Genomic DNA, 11,352 nt, shown 5'->3' with positions numbered 1-11,352 from the left:
TTCCAAAATAAGAGAAAGGGGGGTACTTAAGCAAAACAAGTTTGAGAACCACTGTATTAGACTGATCAAATATGTATTTCTCAAAGCCAAGATAGATTACAATGATTTTACATAGTCTTGGGTAAATTTAGCCCAAATCCTGTTTTATGAAAGCAGATCCACCCAAAACGTAACTCACAAGTTTGTTTTATTTAGCTAACCTGTTCCAATCAATCATATTTAAGTCATTACTCCCAATCTGGTCAAATAAGGAACAAAACATCAACCCTGCTTTTGCAGATTATTTACATTACTTCCACCAAAGACACAATATGTTCACATGTTTGTTTGTCTGTTAGCAGAATTACTTTAAAGTCCTTAATGGATGTTGACAAAATTCTAACCAAAGACAGATATTACACCAGGGGACATTACATTGAATTTTGGAAGATATACTGATTCTGGATCAGTTTTAAAAAATCTAAAAATCCCATCTCTCGTCATTGACAAAATTAAAAAAAAAAATGTATCTTAGTTTGTTATTGACTGCACTTTATTAAATTTCACTCAGTTATGTTGGATCAGTTCATCAATTACCTCACAGAGTTTCATACAGATCAGATCTGAATTGCACAATTCATTACAATTTTTAAAAAAAGAAAATGTCAGCGCCCATACATTTCAATAGTTTTATTTACACATGGATCAAGCTCAAATGTTGTCAATGTAGTTCAGCAAGCCAAGCAAGTTGTTGGTGCCTCCAACATACATATGAATGGACAAACACAAAAACCTGTCAACGATGTCACGTATCTAGGGATCGCCTTAGATTCCAGCTTTTCATTCAAGAAACACATTAAAAAAAGTTGGTCAAGGTTTTGAAATATAAGAAATCAGAAACTCACAACTGAACACCTTATTTACCATAAACACGATGATTTCATCTTACATTCATTATTACAAGCCCTGCTGGATTTCCTCAGAGATGATAAAAAGTATAAAAACAATCTGCACACTGTTGTGCCACTTGACCTCTGTGTGAACAAAGCTGTTCAAGATGGTGACCCCTTGGCTCTTTAATTGTAAATACAACTCATCTTTAAATGGCAATAAAAGGATTATAGGTCCTTGTTGGACATTTTTTTTCCAGCACAGATTGTCTAAAAAGTACCTTTAGAAGCTTTTAGGTCAAACTTGTAAAAAAAATAATGGAGGGTCCCTTTAAAAGTGACAGAGTGCCACTTACTGGGGTTGATCAAGAGAGTCCAGCTGATAGCAAGTCCTATCCTACTGCTGTTCAAGTGTAAAAGCATGCTTCAAATACAAGGGCCTGTGATACCTTTATGAATTATATAATTTATACTGTATAATGTTGCAGAATAAAACCAACGATAACAGATCTGCAGCTGACAAGGGCCAACATAGGAATACGCCAGCAAGTTGCTCTTCTTTCTTTTGTTTTTACGATGCTGCATTCTGGTGATTAGATGATAAAGGTTTATATCTGATGACATCACAACTTAGACAAGAGCCAGGAAAGGTTTGTCTTTAACTCAGGATAGTGTGATGAAAACTAGGGGTGTCCCAATCCAATATTGATATCAGAAATCAGACCGATACCAGCAAAAAATATTGTGTCGGATGATATCGGCCTGCTTCTGAAATCTCAGATATAATCACATTAGTCCATTTAAGACACTGCTCCAGCACTTTTATCCTGCAGCTGACAGAACTGAATACAACCAGTAAAAAACTAAACAAATAAAACTTAAGGGAACTTGAATAGTTATGGTTCTTCAGATTTTTTATTTATTTATCCTATTCCAGTGGGTCCCAGACTTTTTTGGGTCGTGACCCCATTTTGGTATCACAATTTTCTGGTGAATTACTTTTTGATCATGTTTGTTATACTGTGTCACAAGCAGCCAAATTTGTGTACAAAGCGACGAGATGCACCAGCTCAAATATTTTTTTTTACTGATTTCTATTTTAATTTTTAGTACATGTATTTATTTATTCGACAAAGTGAAAGTTTAGAATACAGTTATTTGATACAAAGTGTGGTTTTTAATTTTAAAAAGAGTAATAATTAAATAACATTTTAATCAGTAATAAATTTTTTTTTATCAATGACTAGACACTCTAGACGACCCCAATTGAATTCCTGACAAACACTGTTCTATTCCATTGTAGAATATTTTGAAAGCCATGATTTTCAGAAGGGACAGAAATGGGGGTTTTTTTTTGGGGGGGGGGGGGGTTTATTACTTGGTGTTTACTGCCTTAGTTTTTTATTTGCTTATTTTTGTTTGTAACATATACTTTTCTGGTAAATATGTAGAAATGTAAGTGCATGTTTGAATGTAAAGCTAGTCATATGCTTTCATTTGTCATCATATGTAATAATAGTGCCAATATGTATATCATGTTTTTAAAATGAGAAAGGTCACTTACATTAGCCAAATAAAACACATCTGCAACATTATGACAGTCTATCGGCTATGTTTACTTAACATGTGAAATACTTGACATGATGAAATGATGATAAACTTTTTTATTTATTTTTTGGTGTGTGTGTGTGTGTGTGTGGGGGGGGTGCACATCTACAACAAATTAGAAGTGTACTACATTCAAACAACATAGAAAGGGAATAAGCAAACAAAAATCATACATACATAGTCTTGTCTTGGTATATTCTTTAAATTCACAAAGAAAACTCACAAATAAGGGAGAAGACTTGTTGAATGTACACTTGTAATGTGTATGTACAATTTACCATATAAAATGAACAGGTTACCAATGAAATCAACATTATATTTTTTTTATGTGCAAAGTGCATAATAATACATTAACAATGAAAATGAATGTTATTATATTCTGCGCTGTGAAAAAAAAAAAAAATTAATTTGAGCCCAAATACCATTTGAATGAATATTAATAATTTATAAGGTAATGTCCAGGCCAATCAGAAGTACTTTATTTATCCCAGGGGGGATTTTACAGTATTACAAATGAAAGTAATAAACACTAAAAAAGAAAGAAAGAAAAAAGAAATAAAACGTATAGAATTAAGTAAAATAATGTTAATTGAATAAGGATTAAATACAAGTGCACACATTACAGTAGAGAAAATAAAATCAATCCATCAATGTTTGTCAAAATATTTTTTTTTACAAAAGGCCTTCCATCGAGGAGATATTTTCCTATTTTCATAAAATGTATCTCGTATATGTTTGAAATTGTAAAGCATGATAAATTCACATTTAACAGTTTAATGTATCAGCAATGACGGCTCACGTATACAGCCGCACATGTGTTCGCTCGCCGGCTCACGTGGATGCCACAAAACAGCCTCTGTGCATCCACGGACTTCCGGAAAATAGTACCACCGTGGTTACTTTTTTCTCTCTAAACAAACAGTTAAACGTGGAATTCTTCCATGCAGCCCAAACTAAACAATAGTGTGTGCATGTAGTTTAATATTGTAATCGTTGTCAGAAAATAACGCTTGTGAAAAATGAGTTTTTTGTCCCGAGCTGTTTCACTGTGATATATCCCTCCGCAATTTTTTGTCCCCCTTCAGACTGTTTTGGTCTCCTTTCGCTGTTAGCAACGGAACGAAGCCGAGATATCGCTAAACCTTATATTGAGACAAAAAACAATTGTGTCAGCATTATAATACGGTTAACAGGCGGTGTAACACTAACCTTAACTTTGGACGTGTTACTAAAGCGTGTTATTGTTTTAACATTTATTTTTCTTTCTGTTTTAAGAGGAATTGCACACACGGTTGCTAACAGCTAGCAACCGTTAGCCTGTTAGCTAGGGGCACGTTAATGTTAGCCTGGCTTTAGCCACCCATATCTACACTGAACGCTAACATTAGCTGTCACGCCTCAGCACAGTGTTTCCTCAGTGCCCAAGTGATCTTTTAATACCGTCTTTTATGGGATCACCATGTCAATGAAGGCCGGTGGAAATCGAAGCAAGCCTGGCGGTGGGAACACCGCTGGTGCGGCCGCCTCTGGAGCTGGAGGAAGCGGCGGTGGAAGACAGAACCTGGGCAGGTCTGTGACTTTTTATAAATGGCATTTGGCACGGTAAAAAAAAACAGCACTGATACACGATGTTAGTGGATGTTGGGTCTGTGGGAGTGGGTGCTTTCAGCAGCCGCACTTTGAAGGGGTGACATCCATGTGTAGTGTGTTTTAGTGAACGATGTGTGGGCCTTTGACGCGTTGGTCGGTCACTCGTGCAGTGGAGCTTTTACTAGGCCCGTCGCCTGTTCGTGGACTGACATAACTTTTACGAAACGTCACTCTCATATACGCCTATTAAACCACAACATTTACTTTATCTGAACGAATTTGTATATGTTTGACTGCATTACAAGTTATTTTGCGTTTGCAAATCAAAGACTACGTCGCTAAATCTTGCACAGCAGTTTACTATTTGTTCTCTTATTAGCTTTGTGTCTATTTAGCTGCTGTTAATTAGACGCATGACAGTCCATGCTTGTGATTCAGAGCTGTAGCTAAAGCCGGAATGCTAACGGGACAACACATTACAAGCGACACGTTGGGATAAAACATCTGCGTATGTTTGCATGTGGCTGTCTTCTTGGGACGTTGCTGCATCGTTGCAGAAATTGATCTTCAGTGTGTGTGTGTGTGTGTGTGGGCGGGCGTGGAGACAAGAAGGGGCTTTAAACAGAGACCACTTACAACCTTGACGTTGCTGCTCGTGAGAAATAGTGCCCTTGAAGGGTGACTTTTTCCGTACACGTTGTCCCAAACATAAAGCTAACTGTGTGCGCTGGTGTAAAGGGAAGCGAGCACAAGGTGATATTATTTATCCTTTGTCCGTGTTTTAATTTGCCTCTAATCACTGACTACTGCGTACTTTCCTCTCTTTAAGCCTTTGTCACAGCCTCATAATTTGAAACATTTCAGTCATTCAGTGGACTGAGTGACTTAATGTCCCTCTTTAATGGCTGGATTGGAATCTACGCTGCGATGCGAGCCAACCGATTCATCGTATGAGATACGGAGCATAAAGAAATGGCCATTGCCTGCAATGAATCCAGTGTGAATGGCTGGCTATGTGCCAGCTGCTGAGCAAGGTGCATTTTAGGACAAGCCTGGAGGAAAAAAAATGTAGTGTACTGAGTGTTTGTCTTACTGCCGCTTCAACTTCATCCTCCCAATTAAATTCTCCTGGATTGTCCACAATCTATCCTTAATGCAGGGGTTCAAAGTTTCATTATAATAGTTTGATTTTACTAAAACCTGGCATTTCTAACCCCTCATTTTTATGTTCAGGCATCATTGTAGTCATTTGTATCTGCAGGTTAGCACTCCTTCCTCTCAGCAAGAATGCCTGGGTTTGATTCCGGTTCAGTAGTGGCATAATGATGAGTTTTAGCAACAATTCAATTCACGATTTGATTCAAGGACGATATTGGTTAATTTAGAACGATTTAATGCGAAACCATTCAGAGACTTAAAATCGATTCAGTAACTTTTTAGCCAAAATAATAATTTAATCAATGTGACTGAAATATATCCCTAAATACTGTACAGTGCAGGTGAGCTTTCATATAGTCCTGATGTTTCTTGTAAGGGAATCGTCTATGAATTAATCATGAACATAAACGTAAGTAAACAACATTTAAGGGTAAATGTATTCACATTTTATTTGAATAAAGTCCAACCAACACTACAGTTTAAATTAGCAGGATGTTAACGGGGACATATTATAGAGGGTTTTCACGGCGCGTCATCAACCCGGAAGTCGCCTTTTTGGTGATAAGCAGCAGCAAAACAAACTGCACGCACACAAGCAAATCCCGAATTTTGAGATGAAATGGTGAATTTTTGCGGTTGATAAACCACAGAAAAGCTCCTCAAAATGTATTAAAGATGCAAAGACATAGAGGGAAGGACTTGGTCCGCAGGAAGGGGCACGTTACGCTTTATTGGTGGTGCAGATCCATACGAGTTAGCTCCCTCGTCTTGGACGATCCTGAGAGTATTTCTTCTATTATGTATCCTCATATCATCAACTTCCTAGTTTATGCCAACCCCATATGCAGCAGAAGACCTTAAATCTTATCAAAGTTTTGAGGCCTATAACCAGATGGCGTGTGGATCAAGTCATTGACAGATGTGATGTGAAGGCCAAAGTAAGTAATGCAGTAACAATAGAAAAGTTCAGACCTTTTACCTGGATTACAATGAGAAATACAGCACCTTTTAGCTCTACATTTTAAGAACTGTGTTGCTACTGTAGCAGGTTATTAAATGTGATTATATTAAGTCAATACCGCCAAATATGATATGATTTGATATTAATTATATTCTTATCACACTAGAAAATTAGTTAAGAGCCACTGCAATCAACAATTTACTTACCTGACAAGAAAAGGGGATGAACAAATTTGGATGTTGTCCAGATGTTTGCCTTGTAGATCCTGGTTTAACTCTGCTAACCACATGCACCTTTTTTCCTCTGATAATTTTTGACATTGTTCTCCCTGATTTGTTATAACTTTTGACAGCCTATAAAACTCACAATGTTTTTTACTGTCTGACTGATTGGTACAGCCAAAAACACGGCAATAATTCACCATTTCCTCTCAAAATTCAGGATTTGCTTGTGTGCGTGCAGTTTGTATTGCTGTTGCAATATCGCCAAAATGACGACTTCTGGGTTGACAACGCGCCTTGAAAACCCTCTATAACCAATTTTTCATCTTGTAAAACAGTTCCCCACGGTCTAAATTACATATATTTGCTAGTGTTTGGTAAAAACATAACACGGGTCAAGCAACAGACGAGGTTTAATACCCTGTATAATCCAGCTGTTTGAGAGCTCTCCGTTTTGGGGGTGTGTCCTTGGAGTACACTTCCTCAATTTACGGGGGTAAAAGTAAAGCAGTTAACTTCTTGAATAAGCCTACATTCTGAGTGAACTCCTCCTTAAGTGACTTTGTAAGTTGATCATGTAAACTGTAAATGCGGCGCCGTCTATGATAAGTGCTGTAAACAATCACATACGGCCGGAGAGGAAGTGATCAGCCCTCTCTCTCTCCCCTGTCACCAGCGGAGTTTGGCTTGTGACGTCACAAACTCAAAGTTTGAAACAGAACACTTTTCTCTGTGATGTAAGACTTGCACAGACCACAAACAAAGGACTGGATGGATTTATTTCACATTTGGTGTGCCGGTGGACACTCAAGTTACCTCATGTGTTAAAAAAAAAAAACTGCAAAAGAGGATTTTTCACAATATGTCCCTTTTAACTTTTCTGCTCTCATTTTCAGTATTCAATAAGTTTTCAATAAACATACATATTAGGTTTACCTGACTCTTATACTTGTTTTTTTCAACATAATAATACAATAATATACAAAATGAAATGCAACCCAGACCTGTCCAGGTCAAATGAGCAGTGGTTGAACCTGATACATTTCCTTTTAGCATGATGGTTATCGTCACAGGAAGTTGACAGTCAGTCTGCCGTAACGTCTTTAAACGATAATGTCATCCGGAAGGCCAACTTGCCAAGAACAGATCAATGTAGTTGGATTGTAGGAATATAAATGGATTTATTGATCTAATTGTTGAATCGTTAAACCCCTACCGTTCAGGAAATTTTCCTGGAACTTTTATTTTCTCAGTTTAATGTTCTCTCTGTGCTTTCTGTAGGTGTGAATGGTTGTTGGTCTTTGTGTTGGCCCTGTGGCAGACTGACATCCTGTTCAGGGTGTACCTCATGTCCTATATTTTGTGAGCTGAAGGAAGGATAGGAACTATCCCCCCCATGAAACCTGAGTGCTGGAATGAGTGGCTATAGAAATGTATCATGGATATAACACCTGAACCTCTTAAAATTTATGTGCATCCATCTGAATGCAACTTTGAGCAGTAATCGGTATGCTTAGTATCAGTCTGTGTTTCACCAACATGTTTCTTTACCTTTCAGGGGGAGATATGGTGGTAAAGGTCCTGCTACAGTAAGTCATCCGAGACGCATTTACCGGATTTAATCTGCAAATGTTCAATTGTAGACTTAATTATTTTTCTTTTTTCCTTTTAGGTACTTTTCAATGGGGTATATGCAAACACAAGGATGGTCCATGTCTTGACTTCAGTGGTGGTACGTACACTGATATATTTTTACTGTTATGTTTAGGTGATTTATTCTATTGGAATTTATGACGTATTCCCCAAGATGTACAAAGATACATAGTTAGAATGGTATAGGAATCCTGCTCACTATAATGGAATAACAGTTAGTAGTATTTACTGGCGCAAGTCCATTATGACAACTTGTTTCCAATGTTTTTAAAAACGCAGCAAATTGTTTGCAAAGCATTTTTAAGATTAAATGTAGTGCTGGGCACTATACTGGTGTGTACGTAGGGTGCACAACGTTGCGAGGGCCACAATGAGCCTCGCCCCCATCTCACAGCACTCGCTGGCAGCTCGGTCTTTGCTTGAAATCTTCATAATTTTTAATAGACTTTGTTATCGTGTTTCTACAATATTCACTCCATATCACAGTCAAATAGATCATTCTAAGTCCATTTATTGCAGTAAATATTTTATAAATCATTTGAAAATGTCACGCTTGGGAGGAAAAAAAATACTGCCATATAACGTGAAACCATTATAATCCAAAAAGTAACTGTAATAAGTTTTTGGTCATACCAGCACTAGTTGAACATTCTGTTTTTCTTAAAGATGGTATTCTGGGCTCATTTTTTGACTTTGTAATCAGCAATAACTTATTTTTTGAATGCACAGAATAACATCTGGTCTTTTAATTTATAGGGATCCAGGTGCGAGCTAAAAGTAAAGAATGGAGCTGTTTATGAAGGGGTGTTCAAGACTTATGGTCCAGAGGTAAGGGTCACACCGTTTAATGATCATTGTATACCATTTATTAAAGTGTATCTGTAGTCTACAGCTTTTAAACTTAGTTATTTTTTTTCTTTCTTGGACCCAGGAGGATTCCTTTCAATATGCTAGATTATTGGTTTCATTTTGCCTGATCAGTCATTGTTTAAATAAAGGTGTACATAAAGTGCCTCTTAATTGGGTCTATATTATAGTTGGTCAGATATTTTGGCAGTTTAAAAAATATTCCAATGCTTCACAGTCTTATTTCTTCATCTCTACTTGGTTTTATTTTATTTTTGATGGTTTACATTTTGCTGCATTTTTGTGTTTTCTTGTAATTTCCACTTCTCTCTCTACTCCAGTGTGATCTGGTGTTGGATGCAGCTCACCGGAAAAGTGCAGAGCCAAACGTCGGCCCCAGGAAAGAAGACATCGTAGAAAGCATCGTTTTCAAGGCCTCCGACGTCGTAGTGGTGACCTTCAAAGATGTAGACCTGAATTTTGCCAGAAAAGGTACTGGGAACATTTACAAAGACAATTTATCCCGAATCTTTTGAAGTTCCTAATTTTTTTTAACCTCACTTTTACGATACATTTAGAAATGGATTAGCCGTAAGTTGGGTCAGAATCTTAATGGAATACAGATGCTATAGTGAGCTAGTGAGTAAACACACAGACAATTCTTCATCAATTCTCGATTTAATCAATTGACTGAACGTATGTTGCTTTAGCACCGCGAAGACATCAAGACAAATTAAAGAGTTCTTTTTAATTTGCAATCTGTAATTTCCTCCTAAACTTTAAGCCAAAAAAAAAAATGCAGTGAGAAAGAGTTTCATGAGCTCTTAAGATTTTAAATATTGATTTGGAGACACTGATCATTAGTAGTGACAGCCATAATCCAGCGGTTTCAAGGATTGTCTTGTGATGGCGAGATCTTCTATTCACACATTGCCAAAGTCTGGTAAAACAATTCTTGTATGTTTTCTCTTTGAAAAAGGTTGATATTTTAATGGGGTAAGATTTGCACTTTAATCCACGTTTTTATTATATTTAGTGGGAGAAGGACTGTTTTTTTTCTATCATCTGTTTATCAATTTGTTCTGATGTTTTGTCATATGTGTATCTTTCCTTTCTAATGGTCTAGTCTCCTCTGACACAGGTAATTTGTCAGTTTTATTTTGTCATGCATCTCTGTACGTAGCCTAACATGAGCCTAAAACGAGCTAATATGAAGGTAGACATGTTGCAAAATGTGAGAGCTCGTAGAATGTGATGTGAGCTTGTGTATAAAAAAATACACACACATGAAATAAATTTAATGTCACAAATGATGCGAAAAATTGTAAAGACCGATATTTACACATAAAATTACAGCTGCAAACTTGTAATCCAACATTTATTCACATGTTTTTTAATTACTTGCGTAAATGATCATTTACAACCACAACTCAGCAGTTAGAACTTCTGGAATCTACCGCTAGTTTGCAGCTGTAATTTTATGTGTAAATATCAGTCAATACATTTTGTCTCATCATTTGTGACATTAAATTTATTTCACGTGTGGATTTTTTTATACACAAGCTCACATCACATTCTACAAGCTCTCACATCACATTTTACAACTTCACATCACATTCTACAAGCTCTCACATTTTACAATATATCTACTTTCATAGCTAACATGTAGCAGTGATGCTAACAAGCCACTGCTGCTTGCTGAATCGGTTTTGCATTGTTTAGTTGAATCTTTTGTTTAACATTTGACAACGGGTTAAAGTGGACTTCCATGAGGACAAGTGAGGGGATTCATAACACAATACTGTATATTACTGCCATCACATAGTTTATAAGTCATCTGAGTACTGTTGGCTGTATTATTATTAGCCAATGTAAGAACCAAGCTCAGTTTTCCAATCTACTTTATGTAGCACATTTTAAAAACAATCAATAGATAACAATAAAAATTCAAACAAGGATAAGGACAATGAAACAGACTATATAACTCAAAGTGATTTAAAAGCTAAAGAGTAAAAGTAGGTTTTTAGGTAGATTTAAAAGTTTCCAGCGCTACCACTCAACAGGCATCGTCACCTCTGGTTTTTAACCTGGTTTTGACGCATTTCGTTCAGTTTTAGCCTCAAGCACCACTGTGGCCTGTATTAAGCATGCCAGCAATGAATCTCATTTAGTGATTTAATTTTTTATCTTTTGGTAAGAGCATTGGCAGTAAACTTTCTCACTAAGACGTGTTTAAAAGTTTTGTTTGTTTTGAAGTCCTTTCATGGATTGCAGCCACTGTGCATGTCTGCTTACCCCCTCACCAGGCCTGCATTTAATTCTGTAATGCCCCCTTGGTTTTTTTTATTTTTTTTTGCCTTTTGAGCAGTTTGTACAAAGCATGCCAGCAATTCTAGGAAAAGTAATAAAACCTGGCCCGTATGTTCAACTGTGATATGAGATTTAA

At 36.7% G+C, this 11,352-nt stretch overlaps 1 protein-coding gene across 7 annotated transcripts in view; it reads left to right on the top strand.

The window, feature by feature from the left end:
• The first annotated feature begins 3,543 nt into the window (after window positions 1-3,543).
• atxn2 (ataxin 2) overlaps window positions 3,544-11,352 on the top strand; it is a 28,950-nt gene continuing 21,141 nt past the window's right edge. For 4 of the 7 annotated variants that reach the window (XM_028457241.1, XM_028457239.1, XM_028457238.1 and 1 more), the window contains exons 1-6: window positions 3,544-4,046; window positions 7,966-7,996; window positions 8,080-8,139; window positions 8,817-8,888; window positions 9,248-9,398; window positions 10,033-10,047. In XM_028457241.1, the coding sequence (XP_028313042.1) occupies window positions 3,937-4,046; window positions 7,966-7,996; window positions 8,080-8,139; window positions 8,817-8,888; window positions 9,248-9,398; window positions 10,033-10,047 (439 nt within the window). In that variant the 5' untranslated portion in view covers window positions 3,544-3,936. The remainder of the gene's footprint in view (window positions 4,047-7,965; window positions 7,997-8,079; window positions 8,140-8,816; window positions 8,889-9,247; window positions 9,399-10,032; window positions 10,048-11,352) is intronic. The other 3 variants (XM_028457240.1, XM_028457237.1, XM_028457235.1) reach the window with 2 other exon arrangements.

Source organism: Gouania willdenowi, chromosome 9 (genome assembly GCF_900634775.1).
Source record: "Gouania willdenowi chromosome 9, fGouWil2.1, whole genome shotgun sequence".
In the NCBI taxonomy this organism is placed as follows: Eukaryota; Metazoa; Chordata; class Actinopteri; order Blenniiformes; family Gobiesocidae; genus Gouania; species Gouania willdenowi.
This window is presented reverse-complemented; position numbering and strand designations above follow the sequence as displayed.